The sequence below is a fragment of the Trachypithecus francoisi genome, unplaced genomic scaffold (genome assembly GCF_009764315.1).
Source record: "Trachypithecus francoisi isolate TF-2019V2 unplaced genomic scaffold, Tfra_2.0 Lachesis_group10, whole genome shotgun sequence".
Taxonomy (NCBI): domain Eukaryota; kingdom Metazoa; phylum Chordata; class Mammalia; order Primates; family Cercopithecidae; genus Trachypithecus; species Trachypithecus francoisi.
Genome location: NW_022681455.1, coordinates 60,697,363 through 60,719,205, shown reverse-complemented (window position 1 = coordinate 60,719,205; position 21,843 = coordinate 60,697,363). Strand labels below are relative to the sequence as shown.

Here is a 21,843-nt window from a genome sequence, read left to right as displayed (position 1 = left end):
CCTTGTCTTAATGACTGCCCCCATTTGTTTCTACTCTGCTCTTCATGGAATATGGAACTCCTATCTCCTCCTCACCAGGCCATCAAGGACCTAAGGATAATAATGATGCTCCTGGCATGAAATGGGCTCTCAAAGAGAGCACAAGACAGAAAGGAAAGAAGGATATAGCTGAAACGAATACGCCCTCCCACTACCTTACAGTTCAACTGGCACAATACTGGCGCCATTGCAATAACCTGGACAATTTGAAAGACAATTCAGATCCCCTCCAGAAGCTCTCAGAAAAATTTCCATCTGCAACCCACAGAAAAATCTCATGTTTCCTCCTCCACCCCTCCCAATATCTTCTATATCCCAACAGCTGCCTGAAAGACTGTCTCCAATCTCTAGTAATGGTTTTTCTCCTTTCTGCCTTTCTAACTGCCTTCCTGAATCTATGTTTTCTCCGGAAACATTGAGCTTTCCATTTTAAATATACAACCCAGCTAACCTGATGCAGCATTGCAGGTGGGAAGAAATCACCAGAATGACAGGAAGTAAGAAAGAGACTTGCCTTAAGTTCCCAATGTACTTGGTCAATGGTAGCCCACTTAATACAGTTGCTCTTAACCATGACTGTATATTAGACTCACCTAGAGAGTTTTCAAAAGTAACCCTGCTCAGGGCCCATGGCAGAACCTTTAGAAAAGCAGAGGCAGCGTTCAAGTATCTCTAAATAATATTTCTGTCTTCCACTTTCCATTGCCTCAGGAAGCCCACCTCTCCACCCTATCTGGAAACCTACATCCCTGCAGCTCTTCCTCTCCTTTACTCTGATCAAAGTAACAATAGAAGCCCAGTCAACAGACAAAGCATCATTCCTATAAATGCAGATGGAGGAGTCTGTGCATACTCATAATAAATTTTTTCTATGTCAAGGACTCAATTCAGCTTTTTCCCCCATGCTTAAACCTCTTACTTCTAGGGGGTTCTTATGTCCTTCCTCTAAGCAGAAGTCTTTGCCTCAGTTTCCTGACTGCTAGCCTCAGTATTGAATTCTTCTTTTGCCCCACCCACTAACATACCTTTCAGAAGCTCAGTGACATATTTGGGTCCCTGCTTCCTGTGAACAGATCTCTTGCTATATACCGACTGATCATATAGACTTCTTAATCCCACCAAGGATACTGCTAGCATCTTCCCCTAAGTGATTAATGCTGGGTCTCTCCCAACCACTTCCCTTGTCTCGTGGGTCTTTAAGAACTGTCTCCTGAGTGCTCTGGGTCCTGGAACTCACTGTATTGCATGAATGGCTCTGAACTAATGGAAGGAGAGAGAGAAGAGGGAACACAGAAACAACCCACCTTTAAATGGTCATGGGGCATGGTTAAGAGCTTTTGTAATAGAATAATGATAACATATTCTGAGCAATGATAGGAATAAATTGATCTTTATACTATTCTCAAATCATAGAAAGAACTTCAAAGCTGATGCTACGTCATCTCAGCCTTTTGAATCTTGTTAGCTACCAGAGCAGTTCTACTCCATTGTGAAGTTCTCCTTATTGTAAAGTGCACACTGAATTTCAATCCGACAAAAGGAGATTTTCATCCCATTCAACTTTTTAGGTGATCATTGATCATTCCCCAGGTTGACCAGAACCCTCATGGCTTCAAAGACATAAATTCTTGGTGCTCTGTTTCTGAGGCTGGGAATAACAACAGCCAGTTGCACATATACCTAAATGCTGACAAGAGACTAAATGTGTATTATAACTTACCATACTGATCTGTAATTCAGAACCAGTCAGTAAAATAAAGCTGACGGAACTCCTGAATTTCCTCTCAATGAGCTTTCCCCATGTATCTTCTCATTCCAGGGTTGAATGGCGATGACTTCCTGGCTGTGGGCCTGCTCAATGGCAGTGTGGTTTATAGTTATAACCTGGGGTCTGGCATAGCAAGCATCAGGAGCGATCCCCTCAATCTGAGCCTTGGAGTCCACACTGTTCATCTGGGGAAGTTCTTCCAAGAGGGCTGGCTGAAGGTAAAGAGTCATTCCTTTGTCTCTTCCACAAAGTGAGCACTAGTATATTGTCGGATCTGTGCTAAGGTACAAAGGTGAATAGCCCATGATGCCTACATCCACGAAGTTCACAGACTATTGTACCAACTAGGGAAATAGAGAGATGATTACAATTAAGTGGTGTGAGAACAGATAAGAGGGATTATTAACATAGATAAGGGTGAGAGAGAGGAGTCAGAAAGTGCTTCCCAGAGAAGGTGATGCTTTAGCATAACTTCAAATAGGAGTTAGGAAAGAACACAATGGTCAGTATTAACTTAAAGAATGGTCAGTATTAGCTTAAGGAATGCAAGTAGTTCAGCGTGGTTTTCAGGTCAGGAGATGGGGGAGCAAGAGTAGTGGTTAGAGACAGATAAGGTCTATATTATCAAAGGGCTTAGATGTGCTAAGAAGTTAGTATTTTTATCAAAAGAACTATGATGAGCTACTTAAAATAGGAAGGTGGGTACCATGTTGATTTCTAATTTTTGATAAATGACTCTGGTGGTTCTATGGAGAATTGATAGAAGAGGAGGAAGGCTAAATGGAGGGGAATCAGCAGGATGCCAGCACCTAATCTTTGAAGAACTTTGATTTTGATTGAAATGCAAAACCATGATTGCTATATTAATATATCCGTGGTAACAGACACCAGCAGAGAAGCAGAAAATTGAGTGGTATCGTGTTTTATATTTCTTCAAAATCCCTGTCTTTGTAAATTTTTCATGCCAAGTTAATGGGAAATAACAAAAGAGTATCTTAACAGTTCACCCTGGGGAATTAATTCCTTTTTAAATAGGTTTTGATTTTTTTCTCCTTTTGAAGGTAGATGATCATAAAAATAAATCCATTATCGCCCCAGGAAGACTGGTTGGTCTCAATGTCTTCAGTCAGTTTTATGTAGGTGGCTACAGTGAATATACTCCAGATCTCTTACCAAATGGAGCAGATTTTAAAAATGGTTTTCAAGGTAAGGCATGGACATTTTTTATACTATACCTACTTATTTCAAATGTTGAGGGAAAAAATATTTTAAAGAGTATACTTCTATTTCCCAAACCAGCTACATAGATTGCTTTCAGACTTGAACAAAGTTTGATTTTAATCAGAAACATTCATTTACTACTTTTTTTTTTGAGACGGAATTTCGCTCTTATTGCCCAGGCTGGAGTTCAATGATGCAATCTTGGCTCGCCATGACCTCCACCTCCCAGGTTCAAGCGATTCTCCTGCCTCAGCCTCCCAGGTAGCTGGGATTACAGGCATGCACCACCATGCCCAGCTATTTTTGTATTTTCAGAAGACAGGGTTTCTCATGTTGATCAGGCTGGTCTCAAACTCCCGACCTCAGGTGATCCACCTGCCTGGGCCTCCCAAAGTGCTGGGATTACAGGTGTGAGCCACTGCACCTGGCCTCATTTACTGTTTATTGACCACTTACTGCATATGCAGTAGATGTTTAGGATGTTTTAATGGACAAATCAAAGATTTCTGCACTTATTCTAGTTGGAGAGAGGAACACTAAATGTAATTAATTATCTAGTCATATAATGCGATAAGTTCAGTGGGAAAATGGAAATCGAGAGCATGATTTTAAGCAACCAGGATTATGGGTAATTGTTTATACAGGGTGCTTTTTAAAATAGGCTGAGCAGGGTAGACTTCAAAGAGTCACAGTAAAAATTGAAACTCCATCTAACTTTGGAGTTTAAAAGGCAGGAGACAGACAGCAGTTAACCCATCTATACCACCAAGGGGTAGCCCACAGAGGCCAGAGCAAGCCAAGGGGATTAAGGGGAACATTGTATTTGGGTGAGTCACAGTCTGTCTTCTTGCCACAGTCTCTCTTCCTGTGTTCAAATAGGAATACAGGCTTGGATCTTCCTTATAAAGCTGATTCATACTGTAATAGCATTCTAAAATAAAGACATGCTTTGAATTGTTATAATAATTTATTTGGTGAAAATAGATCTTTTGGTAGATCCTGGTCCCAGGGTATTTGGTCAAAGGTCTGTTCTTATGGTGTCCTCAGCCACTCAACCAGGTCCAGCCTACTCTCCATGAAAAGTAAAGGATCAAAGATAAGGATCCCTGAGAGACAGGAGCTGTCATCAAGCACCATTTCAGGCATTTGAGTTATCTACCTACTTCATTGCATTCTTTTCCCAACCTTGACTGACTTCTGCCTAAACACAAATGCAGGAGGCCATGTACTTGAAACATATAAAAGCAACACAGCTAATCCAGCATAATACAAGGTCAGGTTCTAATAAAATTATTTTGTCAAGGTTCTCAAAGAAACTTTTTCTTTGAACTTGTCATCAGTGGGATTCTCAGAAGGGTGTCTTAAAGAATAGTTTAGAGCATATTATTGCACTAACTGTAATAGAGAGTTCAATGATTTTTTTCAAAGCAGGAAACAGTATGAAAAGGATTGTAAAGGCATAACAAATCAATGAGTTTTTTGAAACATTATATTCAATGAAAGGGATGGGTAAAGCTATGAATGTGAAAGAAGTATATCTTCCACTAAATGAAGCAGAGACACTGGAGGGGGGTAATCAAAACCTGTTGTCTTTTATTAATAGACACAATCCTTATATAAGTACTTTGAAATGGATAATTCTTCTGTATGAGAGGCTAGTATAGCATCAAAGATAAGAGTGTGGCTTCTAGATCCCAACTTGCAAGATACATGCCAAACCTCTGCCACCTATATGGTTCATGACCTGGCCAGTCACCTAACCTCCCCCTGCCTTATCTGTAAAATGGGATAATAACAGCACTTCTTTTGCTATGTAGATCTGAGAGTGAGTTAATGGAGAGAGAACACAGATTAGTGCCTGGCTTAGAGCAAGTCCTATGTGTTAGCACTGATGATGGTGCTAAAGGTGAGAGAGGCACAGCTCCAGTCACGTGTTGCTCCCATTTCTCTGCAACACAAACAGAGGTTAACAGCACAGACTCTGAAATCAGCTTGTCTTCAGATGCAGACATTGTCACCTATTAGCTACATAACTTTTAGCGTGTTTAGATTCTCTGCACCTCCATTTTCTCCTCTGCAAAATAGAAATACCTACTCCATAGAGTTTTTATGGATTGATCAAGTAAGTAAAATAATTGTGTTAAGTGCTTAGCCCAGAAACCAGCATTCAATAGGACTAAATAAATGTTAACTCATTACTCTATCCTGCTATCATAGGTTTCAATATTTGCACATTTGTTGAAGTCGAATGCTTCCCGGTTTCCTTTGATGTTGTTTTCTCCATTCTGTTAGGAATTTTTCTTCGTATCTTAAGGATGAGAACAAAAAGAGGTTTTCATCAAGACCTGTCATTTTCTCCTTAAGTGTGCCAATGAGCCTGAGATAGCACACACATAGCTGGCCCTTTCTCTGACAGAAACACTGATTGCACACTCCTGGAAGTATGTCAACTGCCACAGTCCTTAGTGAGGATGGGAATCTTGGGCGAGTCTTCTTGGGGATTGCCACTTATGCCACAGTCTTATAGAAAATTCAGGACCTTGAGATCCCCTAATTTTATCATTCATCTCTTGGATCCTCTCTTAATGTCTGCCTTCCCTCCACTCTAAACTAGCATTTACTATTTATTATAAATCATGCCATATTGTTACCATTCTACCATGACAACCAAATTGCAACTGTACCATAAATCCATGGTTCCCAAAGCTGATCTCTACTGGTTCTGAAGAATAATATAACTTCTTAAAAATACAGATTTCTGAAGCCTACCCAAGAACTATTGAATTGAAATATTTACAGTGGGTTCTAAAAATTTGCATTTTAACAAGCTTCCCAGATTTGGAAGCCACCACATATTTTTTAAATTATCTCACTCTTTTTTTTTTACTTTAAGTTCTAGGATACAGGTACAGAATGTGCAGGTTTGTTACATAGGTATACATGTGTCATGGTGGTTTGCTACACTCATCAACCTATCATCTAGGTTTTAAGCCCTGCATGCATTAGGTATTTGTCCTAAAGCTCTCCCTCCCCTTGCCCCCCACCCCTCGACAGGCCCTGGTGTGTGATGTTCCCCTCCCTGTGTCCATGTGTTCTCATTGTTCAGCTCCCACTTATGAGCGAGAACATGAGGTGTTTTATTTTCTGTTCCTGTGTTAGTTTGCTGAGAATGATGTGGAAGCCACCACATTAATTAATCATAATGATGCAAAGCAAATGGAATTTTCTGAATTTAATAGAGTAAAGATATCACATTTGTCCTTAGAATTACAATTAAATCATGCAATAAAATATCATCTGATCTAGGCTTTAACATTTTTATAAACTCTTTTACTTTTTTTTTTTTTTTAGACAGAGTCTCGCTCTGTCATCAAGGCTGGAGTACAGTGGTGCCATATCAGCTCACTGCAACCTCCATCTCCAGGGCTCAATCAATCCTCCCACCTTAGCCTCCCATGTAGCTGAGCCACCAAACTCAGCTAACATATCCTTACAAAGCTGATTTATCTTGTAGTAGAGTTATAAAATACATGCTTTAAATTGTTATAACAATTCATTTGGTGAAAATAGCTTTTCAGTAGATCCTAGTCTCAGGGTACTTGGTCAAAGGTCTGTTTTTATGGTGTTCTCAGCCATTCAACCAGGTCTGGCCTACTCTCCATGAACTTGAGAACTGCATCATCACACCAGGCTAATTTTTGCATTTTTAGTAGAGACAGGGTTTTTCCAGATTGCCCAGGATGGTCTCGAAATCCTGGGTTCAAGCCATCCGCCTGCCTCAGCCTCCCAAACTGCTGGAATTGCAGGTTTGAGCCACCGCACACAGCCGATTCCTATAAACTCTTGATAAATAACTCTAATCCAAAGTTCGTGATCTGAAATACAAATCCTTACTGATAATAAAGCCATTTGTTTGTGTTCTAAAAAATGGCTTATAATGAACCATTATTTTTTCTATGACCTTTAATGGTCATAAAGGTATTAACCACCTTAAATAATCTACATCTGCCAAATACACTGTGCTTTACTGTTTTATCTGCCCTAATAAGAGCAGTTCTCCTCTTCTCTGCTTTCCAAAGTTGCATCTGCGACAAAGCTGCAGAGTTCTCAGAGTGAGGCTCATGAATGGTGGTCTCAGACTGGGCACAGAATGAAGGAAGGAAGAAAAGAAGATATGGACTGATAACAGATCTCCAGCACCTAGAATGGTGCTTTCACACAGTACATGCTTGTGACATGTTGTTACCACCAGATCTTTCCCAGACTCTCTTACAGCTATGCATGACCATGTGCCTGAGTTCTGGCCAGTGAGATGTCAGCAGGTGTAATAGTTGCTACTTCCAGGCCTTACCTATGAAAATCTTCTGCATAGTGCTGTACTGTTTGCCAACCCACCTCGATGCCAACCCTAACCATCCTTTGGACTTTACATGAACAGGAAATAAGCTTCTAGTGTTACAGCAACTAGTGCTTATTGATATGAAGGTTATTAAATATTTACTACTCAACTGAATAGAGCAGACATGAGATTCATTAACAACCTGTAAAGGAGAGTTATTCTCATCTAAAAATAGACAACACTGTCAGTACTTTCAGTTTCTTGCGAGTTCAATTTTTTTCTCTCTCCTTTTTTTAACCATATGAGATTCTTCAAACAAGAGCCCATACGGGAAAATGTAGTTAGTTTACTGCTGTTAAAAAAAAAAAAAAAAAAAAAAAAAAAAAGCTATCACTTATTTGGTACCTAATCAGTCTAATTTTCAATATACACATGGCTCATGGGTCCATATCACATACAGGATATATGTATTATGTACTGAATGTTTGTCTCACAGTACTACACCAAGCAGATTATATTTTGTCTACTATATTAATAATAAAATAATATATATTCCACAAATGTCTTCCAGTTTAATCACTCCAATTGCTTAAAAAACATGATATGTTGACTGACATGAAGCATTTCTCTGTAAAATAAATGCATTTTGCTATTTGTATTGGCTAAATGTTTCTCTAAATATAGCATTGACACATTTTTAGCAAAAAACATATTTCAATAGTTCCTTATAACAAAAGCATTTTATTTACCCATATAAAAAAGAAACGGTTTAAAATGAATACTTCCAGACATTAAGTTATAGTAATTTAACAAAGTATTCTTGTGTATGATTATTAAAAAATTAAAAATCCAGTATTAGCATCCAATAATTTTTGCTAAGAAGAAATCTGCAATTTTATGACGTAGAAATAGAAGATATCTGAGACAGTGTGATAGAGGGTGGAATGGTAGCATGGAACCCAGGACCTACTAATTTATAGGCATTGCACAGATAGTTTATTTATATTATTTATTTCTCCTAACTCATTAAATAGCTACTTTTGTCCCTATTTTAATGGTAAAAAGATTAGCTTCAGTTAGACTTTGCATTATGTAGCCATTGTGTAGGAGAGATCATATCTGAACTCAGACTTACCTGACTCTGTCATCTACTTATACTTTTGCTTTCTGCAAAGTGCATTTCACTCTGTAAAAGGCATGGGAAGTCATGCTTTGTTAATTGAGCTAGTTGGTTATTCATTTGTAAAGCATCTAGCATTCATTCATTTCTTCAGTCAGTACAGTATTTTGGTCATGGCCTATGTGTGTGTGTAATAGTAAATGGCAACACTTGGAGGAAAACAAAGATTAAGCCTGAGGAAAAACAATCACTGCTCTCTCATAAGGAGAAAATATTGATGCATGCAGAGAATGGTGCTTGTCAGTAAAAATGCCAGTGAAAACTAAGTTGGAAAGTATATTCTCTACCTTCCATAACTGAACCCATTTTTTTTTCCACCATGAGAAATTACCTCATGCTTTTAGTTTCTGAAAACGTTTTGAGAGATCATTCCAAAATGGCAGAATAGGAATAGCTCCAGTCAACAGCTCCTAGTGTGAGTGATGCAGAATATGGGTGATTTCTGCATTTCCAACTGAGGTACAAGGTTCATCTCACTGGGACTTGTTGAACAGTGGATGCAACCCACAGAGTGTGAGTCGAAGCAGGGCAGGGTATCACCTCACCTGGGAAGTGCAAGGGGTCGGGGAATTACCTTTCCTAGCCAAGGGACACCGTGATAGATGGTATCTAGAAACTCGGGACACTTCTGCCCTAATACTGTGCTTTTCCAACGGTCTTAGCAAATGGCAAACCAGGAGATTATATCCAGTGCCTGGCTCAGAGGGTCCCACGCCCATGTATCCTTGCTCACTGCTAGTACAGCAGTCTGAGATGGAACTGCAAGGCAGCAGCAAGGCTGGAGGAGGGCGTCCGCTATTGCTAAGGCTTGACTAGGTAAACAAACCCGCCAGGAAGCTTGAACTGGGTGGAGCCCACCGCAGCTCGAGGAAGTCTGCCTGCCTCTGTAGACTCCACCTCTTGGGGCAGGGCATAGCTGAAAAAAAGGCAGCAGAAACTTCTGCAGACTTAAACATCTCTATCTGACAGCTTTGAAGAGAGAGTGGTTCTCCCAGCATGGAGTTTGATATCTGAGAATAGACAGACTGCCTCCTCAACTGGGTCCCTGACCACCGAGCAGCCTAACTGGGACAGACCTCCCAGTAGAGGTGAACTGACACCTCATACAGCCGGGTGCCCCTCTGGAACAAAGCTTCCAGACGAAGGATTAGGCATCAACATTTACTGTTCTGCAATATTTGCTGTTCTGCAGTCTCCACTGGTGATACACAGGCAAATAGGGTCTGGAGTGGACCTCCAGCAAACTCCAACAGACCTGCAGCTGAGGGTCCTGTTAGAAGGAAAACAAACAGAAAGAAATAGCATCAACACCAACAAAAAGAACATCCATACCAAAACCCCATCTGTAGGTCACCATCATCAAAGACCAAAGGTAGATAAAACCACAAAGATAGGGAGAAACCAGAGCAGAAAAACTGAAAATTCTAAAAATCAGAGTGCCTCTTCTCCTCCAAAGGAGAGCAGCTCCTCGCCAGCAACGGAACAAAGCTGGACAGAGAATGATTTTGAAGAGTTGACAGAAGTATGCTTCAGAAGATCAGTAATAATAAACTTCTCCAAGCTAAAGAAGGATGTTCGAACTCATCACAAAGAAGCTAAAAACCTTGAAAAAAGATTAGACAAATGGCTAACTAGAATAAACAGCATAGAGAAGACCTTAAATGACTTGATGGAGCTGAAAACCATGGCACGAGAACTACGTGATGCATGCACAACCTTCAGTAGGTGATTCGATCAAGTGGAAGAAAGGGTATCAGTGATTGAAGATCAAATGAATGAAATGAAGCAAGAAGAGAAGTTTAGACAAAAAAGACTAAAAAGAAATGAACAAAGCCTCCAAGAAATATGGGACTATGTGAAAAGACCAAATCTACGTCTGTTTTGTGTACCTGAAAGTGACGGGGAGAATGGAACCAAGCTGGAAAACACTCTTCAGGATATTTTTCAGGAGAACTTCCCCAACATAGCAAGGCAGGCCAACATTCAAATTCAGGAAATACAGACACGCCACAAAGATACTCCTCGAGAAGAGCAACCCCAAAACACATAACTGTCAGATTCGCCAAGGTTGAAATGACGGAAGAAATGTTAAGGGCAGTCAGAAAGGTTGGGTTACCCACAAAGGGAAGCCCATTAGACTAACAGCAGATCTCTCAGCAGAAACTCTACAAGCCAGAAGACAGTGGGGGCCAATATTCAACATTCTTAAAGGAAAGAATTTTCAACCCAGAATTTCATATCCAGCCAAACTAAGCTTCATAAGCAATGGAGAAATAAAATCCTTTACAGACAATCGAATGCTGAGAGATTTTGTCATCACCAGGCCTGCCCTACAAGAGCTCCTGAAGGAAGCTCTAAACGTGGAAAGGAACAACTGGTACCAGTCACTGCAAAAATATGCCAAATTGTAAAGACCATTGATGCTATGAAGAAACTGCATCAACGAACAGGCAAAATAACCAGCTGACATCATAATGACAGGATCAAATTCACACATAACAATATTAACCTTAAATGTAAATGGGCTAAATGCCCCAATTAAAAGACACAGACTGGCAAATTGAATAGAGTCAAGACCCACCAGTGTGCTGTATTCAGGAGACCCATCTCATGTGCAGAGACACACATAGGCCCAAAATAAAGGGATGGAGGAAGATCTACCACACAAATGGAAAACAACAAAAAAGCAGAGGTTGTAATCCTAATCTCTGATAAAACAGACTTTAAACCAACAAAGTAGTAAAGGGATCAATTCAACAAGAAGAGCTAACTATCTTAAATATATATGCACCCAATACAGGAGCACCCAGATTCATAAAGCAAGTCCTTAGAGACATACAAAGAGACTTAGACTCCCACACAATAACAATGGAAGACTTTAACACCCCACTGTCAATGTTAGACAGATCAATGAGACAGAAGGTTAACAAGGATATCAAGGACTTGAACTCAGCTCTGCACCAAGAGGACCTAACAGACTTCTACAGAGCTCTCTATCCCAAATCAACAGAATGTACATTCTTCTCAGCACCACATCCCCCTTATTCCAAAATTGACCACACAGTTGGAAGTAAAGCACTCCTCAGCAAATGTAAAAGAACAGAAATTAAAACAAACTGTCTCTCAGACCACAGTGAAATCAAATTAGAACTCAGGATTAAGAAACCCACTCAGAACTGCACAACTACATAGAAACTGAACAGCCTGCTCCTGAATGACTACTGGGTATGTAATGAAATGAAGGCAAAAATAAAGATGCTCTTTGAAATCAATGAGAACAAAGACACAACATTCCAGAATCTCTCTGACACATTTAAAGCAGTGTGTAGAGGGAAATTTATAGCACTAAATGTCCACAAGAGAAAGCAGGAAAGATCTAAAATAGACACCCTAACAACACAATTAAAAGAACTAGAGAAGCAAGAGCAAACACATTCAAACTCTAGCAAAAGAAATAACTAAGATCAGAGCAGAACTGAAGGAGATAGAGATACAAAAACCCCTTCAAAAAATCAATGAATCCAGGAGCTGGTTTTTTGAAAAGTTCAACAAAATGGATAGACCACTAGCAAGCCTAATACAGAATAAAAGAGAGAAGAATCAAATAGACACAATAAAAATTTTAAAGGGGATATCACCACGGAAATACAAACTACAATCAGAGAATATTATAAACACCTCTCCACAAATAAACTAGAAAATCTAGAAGAAATGGATAAATTCCTGGACATAAAAACCCTCCCAAGACTAAACCAGGAAGAAGTTGAATCCCTAAATAGACCAATAGCAGGCTCTGAAATTGAGGCAATAATTAATAGCCTACCAACCAAAAAAGTCCAGGACCAGATGAAATCACAGCTGAATTCTACCATAGGTAAAAAGAGGAGCTGGTACTATTCCTTCTGAAACTATTCCAATCAATAGAAAAAGAGGGAATCCTCCCTAACTCATTTTATGAGGACAGCATCATTCTGATACCAAAGCCTGACGGAGACACAACAAAAAGAATTTTAGACCAATATCCCTGACGAACATTGATGCAAAAATCCTCAATAAAATACTGGCAAACCAAATCCAGCAGCATATCAGAAAGCTTATCCACCATGATCAAGTCAGCTTCATCCCTGGAATGTAAGGCTGGTTCAACATATGCAAACCAATAAATGTAATCCATCATATAAACAGAACCACAGACAAAACCCACATGATTATCTCAATAGATGCAGAAAAGGCCTTCGACAATATTCAACACCCCTTCATGCTAAAAACTCTCAATAAGCTAGGTATTGATGGGATGTATCTCAAAATAATAAGAGCTATTTATGACAAACCCACAGCCAATATCATACTGAATGGGCAAAAACTGGAAGCATTCCCTTTGAAAACTGGCACAAGACAGGGATGCCCTCTCTCACCACTCCTATTCAACATAGTGTTGGAAGTTCTGGCCAGGACAATCAGGTAGGAGAAAGAAATAAAGGGTATTCAATTAGGAAAAGAGGACATCAGATTGTCCCTGTTTGCAGATGACATGATTTAGAAAACCCCGTCATCTCAGCCCAAAATCTCCTTAAGCTGATAAGCAACTCCAGCAAACTCTCAAGATACAAAATTAATGTGCAAAAGTCACAAGCATTCCTATACACCAATAACACACAGAGAGCCAAATCATGATTGAATTCCCATTCACAATTGCTTCAAAGAGAACAAAATACCTAGAAATCCAACTTACAAGGGATGTGAAGGACCTCTTCAAGGAGAACTACAAACCACTGATCAAGGAAATAAGAGAGGACACAATCAAATGGAAGAACGTTCCATGCTCATGGACAGGAAGAATCAATATCGTGAAAATGACCATACTGCCCAAGGTAATTTATAGATTCTGTGTCATCCCCGTCAAGTTACCAATGACTTTCTTCACAGAATTTGAAAAAACTACTTTAAAGTTCATATGGAACCAAAAAAGAGCCCGCATTGCCAAAACAATCCTAAATCAAAAGAACAAAGCTGGAGGCATCACGCTACCTGACTTCAAACTATACTACAAGGCTACAGTAACCAAGACAGCATGGTACTGGTACCAAAACAGAGATACAGACCAATGAACAGAATAGAGCCCTTGAAAATGATAGCACACCTCTATAACCATCTGATCTTTAACAAATCTGACAAAAACAAGAAATGGGGAAAGGATTCCCTATTTAATAAATGGTGCTGGGAAAACTGGCTAGCCACATGTAGAAAGCTGAAACTGGATCCCTTCCTAACACCTTATACAAAAAATAATTCAAGATGGATTAAAGACTTAAATTTTAGACCTAAAACCATAAAAACCCTAGAAGAAAATCTAGGCAATACCATTCAGGACATAGGCATGGGCAAAGACTTCATGACTAAAACACCAAAAGCAATTGCAACAAAAGCCAAAATAGACAAATGGGATCTAATTCAATTAAAGAGCTTCTGCATGGCAAAAGAAACTACCATCAGAGTGAACAGGCAACCTACAGAATGGGAGAAAATTTTTACAATCTACCCATCTGACAAAGGGCTAATATCAAGACTCTACAAAGAACTTAAACAAACTTACAAGAAAAAATCAAACAACCCCATCAAAAAGTTGTCAAAGGATATGAACAGACACTTCTCAAAAGAAGACATTTATGCAGCCAACAGATACATGAAAAATGCTCATCATCACTGGCCATCAGAAAAATGCAAATCAAAACCACAGTGAGATACCATCTCACACCAGTTAGAATGGTGATCATTAAAAAGTCAGGAAACAACAGGTTCTGGAGAGGATGTGGAGAAATAGGAACACTTTTACACTGTTGGTGGGAGTGTAAACTTGTTCAACCATTGTGGAAGACAGTGGGGGATTCCTCAAGGATCTAGAACTAGAAATACTATTTGACCCAGTGATCCCATTACTGGGTATATACCCAAAGGATTATAAATCATAAAATACTATAAAGACACATGCACATCTATGTTTATTGTGGCACTATTCACAATAGCAAAGCTTGGAACCAATCCAAATGTCCAACAATGATAGACTGGATTAAGAAAATCTGGCACATATACACCATGGAATACTATGCAGCCATAAAAAAGAATGAGTTCATGGTCCTTTGTAGGGACATGGATGAAGCTGGAAACCATCATTCTGAGCATACTATTGCAAGGACAGAAAACCAAACACTGCATGTTCTCACTCATAGGTGGGAATTGAACAATGAGAAAACTTGGACACAGGGTGGGAAACATCACACACTGGGACCTGTCGTGGGGCTGGGGGAGGGGGAAGGGATAGCATCAGGAGGAATACCTAATGTAAATGACGAGTTAATGGGTGCAGCACACCAACATGGCACATGTATACATATGTAACAAACCTGCACGTTGTGCACATGTACCCTAGAACTTAATTATAACAACGACAAAAAATAAAGCCTTTTATGCCCCCCAAAAAAGTTTTGAAAATAAAATTTAGTCTTGCCTTTCTTTAATCATTTTAAAGACCTTATTTCTAGTTGATGTTCCTATTTATTTGAAAGAACTTTGCAAATAAACTCTAAATAACTGGTAAAGGAGATGAGTAAATTACATTTCAGGATTTCAAACACTTTCATTTCAAATTCTTCACTGAATTGCCCGTTTTATTTATATGTACTCATCTAATCTCGGGGTAGAAAAGTTCTTTCTTTTTTGTTTTGTTTCATTTTTGAAATTGAGTCTCGCTGTGTCGCCCAGGCTGGAGTGCAGTGGCGCTATCTCGGCTCACTGCAAGCTCCTCCTCTAGGCTTCACGCCATTCCCCTGCCTGAGAGTCCCGAGTAGATGGGACTATAGGCGCCCGCCACCACACCCAGCTAATTGTTTGTATTTTTAATAGAAATGGGGTTTCACCGTGTTAGCCAGGGTGGTCTCAATCTCCTGACCTCCTGATCCGCCTGCCTCAGCCTCCCAAAGTGCTGGGATTACAGGTGTGAGCCATCGTGCCCGACCGAAAAGTTCTTTCTAAAGATGTGTACAAAGGCAAAATCTCTGAAAGAAAAAAGAGAAAAATAGCAAAATTGGGTGGTAAATATTAAACTGGAGAAAGTTTATGTACCAAATATCACAAATAGCTAATGTCCTCATTATATAAGGAGACTCTCTTTATATACTATAAATACAAATTATAATATAATTATGAAAGACCAATACATTTGTTAAAAGATTTTTGATACCCAACTAAAAACAGGAAAATAGTATTTTATTAGCTATTGCATGTAAAAATGAAATGGAATGGCCATCCCATGCATGGTAGTGCCTGTGAAGAAGGGGATATCCCAGTCTCCTGAGTCCAGTTGTGAAAAATATCTATGGGGGACACTTAGGCATACTTCAAAGCATCTATATCTTTTCCCCTAGTAATTCTCCTTCTAGAAATATGTACTAGAAAATAATTTTAAACTGGACAAAGATATACACATAAGATATTCATTACAACTTTATTTCTAATAACAAACATATAAATGAGTTGATGATATAATAATTATAGGTTTATTAAATATATTTTTATATAAGGAAATATGCCATCACTTAAAAATAGTTAATGCTACAAGAAAAATGTTAATGTTATTTATGATATTCAACTGTTTGGTATAATATTATATTTTCTACAGCTTAGTGCAGATTGCATTTTTGTTTAAAAGAAAATATGACTAAGCATAGAAAAAATACCACACACACACACACACACACACACACACACACACATACACCCCAAAATGTTAATAGTTGTCTGCTGTGGGGTGATACCATGAATGACTTTAAAAAACATTTTTCTCTGTGCATTTCTGTATTCTTATATTTCTTTTAAAATTTACATGTATTACTTTATTTTGAAAAACTTTTACTTTAAAAATGAAAAATAACCTTCTTCTTGTTTTATCTATTCCTTCTGTTTGTTAACATGAAGTGTTTTTGCATTTCTTCAAGGTTGTATTTTCACTCTTCAAGTTCGCACTGAGAAGGATGGCCATTTCAGAGGACTAGGAAATCCTGAGGGCCACCCAAATGCTGGACGCAGTGTTGGCCAGTGTCATGCTTCTCCCTGCAGTTTAATGAAATGTGGCAACGGTGGGACATGCATAGAGAGTGGAACTAGTGTTTAGTAAGTATAACATTATTAGGAATGAAAGTAGCAGGTTGTGCTCTAACTGGTACTCCACTCTAACTGGCATTCCACTTGTACAAACTAGGAGCACAAACAGATGCACGTCTTTAAAATGTTCTTATGTAGACTTGTTACATGATGGGAGGACAGGTGAAAGCAACTACAAATAGGATCAGCACAGCATTTATGCCATCTTAGTTCTCTTAAACAATGACAATGAATCACTACATCTCATTCCAGACACCATGAAAAATATCTCTTAAATCCATACTATTGAGAGAGTAGACAGAAATGTTAACCACACAAAGGCTTACACACTAGGATTTGCTTTCATATGTAGGTTTGAGCCCCTTTATAAAGGGCAATAGTAAAGCTACACAATTTGACTTCTGAACTACTTTAGTATGAAACCAACATGGACCCATTGAGTGAGGAGGAAAAAAGAAAGGAGAATGTTTTTATATTAATTACTCCTTTTGCTGAGCATCTCATCTATGCAAAAGTAGTATATGAGGGGTTCTGGGAATATGCTAAAGAAAGTGGAAGTAAGCACTCTGTCATTCAATTTCTTACACTCTAGCTACTCATAAATTTCTTATGTCTCATACATGTATAAGACAGCTAAAGAGAGATTTGTCAAAATGCTCCCCACAGGACGCATGAGAAGACGTAATGCACTTCACCAGGAACACTGGCTCCCTGCAAAGCAGCTGGGAAAGTGGAGTGTCAGAGTTTCTCCTGAAGGACAGAGTCTATCTACCATGAAGAAAGTGTAGTTTTAAAAGACATGAGTGAATCTCTTATTCACTCTAAACAAATTCCTTCCACCTCCTCGCTAGAAAATGATGAAAAGCAAAGCTCAAATGACTGATAGTCACAGTAAAATTTTTGGAGAAAAAAAAATGTATAGTTTGACTCAGCCCATGGAATTACTGAGGACAAAATCTAAGGCTTGGGATGCCACCATCACAGAGCAATAATTTTTGGCATTAGCTTTACCACTATAATTTTATCATTACTTCTCTACAATTTTTAATGAAACCTTTAGCTTGCTTTACAAAGTATGTACCCTAATTTGCTCTACAACTAAATTTAATTAGGAGTACACGTTTACTTCACTTTATCTAAAGAGTTGTAGTCATTCTTCAGATGTTACTACTAAGTATTTTTGTTATTTTTTGACGTGATAATAAACAGGGATCTAGAAAGTAGCAGTAGGAAAGCATATGAAGTTGAAGGTGAAGGTGGGAAATCCATCCCCACCCTATGTTATTCCATGTAGACCAAACAGCCTAACAGTTTGAACCTAAGAACCATATATATTTATCTTGGAATATATAGTACCAAGTATAGATAGATACTTAGAACCATTTGCAGATTATTTTGATTAATATAGAAATTTTACTGAGTTCTGATATTAAACATAATACCTTACAATTGCACAGGACTTTGTGGGTAACAAAGCATTTTTTATATATTATTTCCATTGCTCCTCACCAAAACCCTCTAAATTACTCAAGGCCAGTATCCTAATTCCAATTTTATACAGGGAAAATAAGCCCCAGAGACTGTGAGTAATTCGAGAGGATGTATGCACACCCTGTGAGTAGTACAGCAGGACTCAAAATCAGATCTTCCATTTCCTGGGTCAAGATTCTCTACAGAATCTAAATAGCAAGAAATGAACTTAAAGCAGCGAATAATTTTAATGAGGTAACAAAAGTGTTAAGTAGCTATTTACTGATTGTAACCTGTTCACCTTAATTTTTTAAAATGACATTGAAATTATCTTCAATTGGTACTTTGTATTTTCTCCAAATTGAAAATACCTTTCTTCATAACACATATCCTGGAGATTTCATAGATTGCTGTGTGGGTGGAAAGCAGTATCTCAAACACGAGGGCCTAAATTTGAATAACAAATAGACTTAAGCGATAATGTACAGGGGGAATGATACATCTGACAAATTTCCTTACAGGATTCTAAAAATTTTTCTTATCAAAATTGTGACCAGTTTTGGGATCCTCTTATTGACCTAATTACAAAATAATTACTAACTATAAAGATTTACTGCAGAGCCAGAAGTAGTTCTTGTGACCATCATTTAATAACATTAAATTTACAGATCCCCAAACTTAAAACAGGTGAATTTTATGGTAAGTAAATTATACCTCAATAAACTGTTCAAAAATATTAAGTCTCCCATTCATAGACATTCAGATCCAGTGGCAGCAGCAGTTTAAAGAATTTTATTCCTTTTGACAGTTTTAAACAATTATTTTCTAATCTCAGTATAAGAATACCTCCTTTAAAGAAAGAAAATATTGTGCTTTGTAATATACTTTTCAAAAGTGTTTAAGAAGTTTATTTCTGTCCTTGTCCTAGTTACAGATTCTTAATTTTATATGGCTCTAAACTTTATTTTTCAACTGAAGCAGGGTAATATTAAATTGAATTTCTAGGTAACCTTATAGACAGCTTAAAGCTAAAGTTTAATCTTTTCCTGAAAAATAACTAACACATCTTATGAAATATTTCTTAAATGCTCAAGAGGCAAGTACCAACACAGAACCACCAATTTTATGGTGCTTAGAATCAATTGTAAAAGCAAAACCTCAAAGCTGATCAAAGTGTCTTAACAATGAACAGTTTAATGTTATAAATTTAAAACAACTCAAAATGCTCCCGTTAGCTCCCTTCCTCTTAGCTGGCATAGGAGGCATTGTTTGGGTACATAAGGGAAAGTCTTATTCCAAGTAAGGAGTGAGGTGGGGCCCGATAAGGTTTCCAGTATGTTCAGGGCCCTGGTAAAGTGATGAAAACCCTTCTCTCCTGCTCCGAGTTCATCATCACACACAGATCCATCTGTGTTCTAATGGAATTTCTCAAATGTGAGTATCATAAGGCAGAGTTCATTTCAGGCCTTTATGCTCCTGGGATGAGTTCTGGTACAACAAATAAATGGAAAACTATTTCTGTTCTTAGTAGCCAAGGAGAAAAAAGAAAAAAGGTTACATCAAAACGAAAGTTTTAAGTAAAAAAAAAAAAAATGGGTTTAGTTCTTAGTCCTATGTGTGTATGTGCTTGGTAAGTGTCTTTTTGTTTGTTTGTTTTTGACATAAATAAAATGCTTTAATGAAATGGCTGATTCCAAACCAAAAATGTTTAGTGAGAAGAAAGATATTATTTTACATTTTTGCCAATGTCTTCCACCATGTCTAGCTTAATAGGTGTTTTTAAGCAAGTTTTATTTTATTTAAGTTGTACTTTTTTCCTTTATTTTCTTAATTGACAAATAAAAATTGGATATATTTATCATGTAGAACATGATGTTTCAAAATATGTATACATCATGGAATGGCTCAAATGAGCTAATTAACATATGCATTACCTCACATATTTATACTTTTTTCTGATTGGAATATTTAAAATCTACTCTCAGCAATTTTCAAAATACAAGACGTTGCTACTAACCATAGTCACAATGTTGTACAGTAACCTGTGACTGAGGACAATATACAGATGTGTCCCTTTAAGGAAAACTTTTTTCCTCCTCCCTTTGCTTCTCTCTCACTGTTACTTCCTTGAAAGAGTATTCCTTACTTCCTTGGAATTGCCCTTAACTCTGTCTTCCAGAGATTCCAATTTTAGATAGATAATTTTTCTCACCTATGAGGTTGGCAAAAAGCTAAAAATATGACTAATCTAGTAGTGAGGCTATAGAGAAGTAGACACTATTATGTATTAGAGCAACCTAATTTCTCTACTTGTTAAAACAAAGACTGGAAACTGCTCAAATGTTCATCACCAGGTATCTGGTTGAAAAAGCTAAGGAATGTTTATGTAATGGAGGACTTCATATATATATATATGCCTTTTATATGTTGCTATGGAGTGATCCTCAGGACGTATTAAGTGAAAAAAATCAGGGTAAAGAAACATGTAAGAAAAGGGGATAATAGATATAAACAGATATAAATACATAAACATAGATACACATACAAATAGGCTTATATTTTTCTAAGAAAAAAATGCAAGATTACACACACACAATTTATAAATGGTTATCTATAGGGTGAGGGAGAAAACAAGAAGTAGTAAAAGGATAAAAGCTAGACTTTCTAACTATAATTTGCTTTATACTTTTTATTTGGAACCAGGTAAAATGTTTCACATGGTAAATCAAAAAAGAAAAAGACCACTCTTTGAATACTGAAGGAAAATAAAGAAATGAATAAATTCAACTGTACTTCAAGTTGGTAGCATAAACAAGCAGAAAGATTTAGTTCAATTGATCTTAAAACACAATATGTTTACTATACAGTGGATTATGGCCTAAAACAAAAAGAACATAAAGATATTCTATTGCATTCTGTAGTCTTGATGTTAGTGGTAACATTGATATTGTTATTTTAAAACTATATATAAAAATACACAAATAACATTATATTTATATAACAGATAATTATATATAAACCAAATGAACAATTAATATTAATCATTAGGAACTAGAATTTTCAGCATGAAAGAGATCTAGGCATAAAATCGAAGAAGTAAAAATCATTCTAATCCTTAATATGAATTGGAATTAATGTATGAACACATTACTTAACTTTCTATTCAGAAGGCTGAAGACGGAGAATCACTTGAACCCGGGAGGAAGAGGCTGCAGTGACCCGAGATTGCACCATTGCACTCCAGCCTGGGCGACAGAGCAAGACTCCATCTCAAAAAAAAAAAAAATCTTTCTTTAAAAAAAAAATTTCCCAGCTATATCCACTAAAAAGATTTAGAAACAATAATTCAGTATCAATGAACACCTCTAGTGCCAAAATTGTCATCTCCAAATACCATTTTCCACTAAAATGAACCAAGACTTCTTGGAGACTTGTGCACTCAGCTCTAGGAGAAAATATATAATATAAGCCTAGATATCTTTTTATGCCTGAAAGCAAGAATGTTAACAAAGACAACTATGGTTATATTAAAAGACAACAGGAGCCAACTTAAAGAGATTCCCACTGGCCAAAGATGAGACATTTTCAGAAAATTATCTTTCCATAGTCAGAAAATATGAAAAACTTATTTGAAGAGTGTAGATCCTAAAATAAGTTCGCATTTTTTTG

General features: G+C 37.6%; 1 protein-coding gene across 2 annotated transcripts in view; it reads left to right on the top strand.

Moving 5' to 3' along the window:
• The window catches only part of EYS (eyes shut homolog), a 2,089,174-nt gene that overhangs the window by 2,008,216 nt on the left and 59,115 nt on the right, over positions 1-21,843 (top strand). For both annotated transcript variants that reach the window (XM_033217548.1, XM_033217547.1), the window contains 3 exons: positions 1,859-2,025; positions 2,869-3,013; positions 16,539-16,713. In XM_033217548.1, coding sequence (XP_033073439.1) covers positions 1,859-2,025; positions 2,869-3,013; positions 16,539-16,713 — 487 coding nt within the window. The remainder of the gene's footprint in view (positions 1-1,858; positions 2,026-2,868; positions 3,014-16,538; positions 16,714-21,843) is intronic.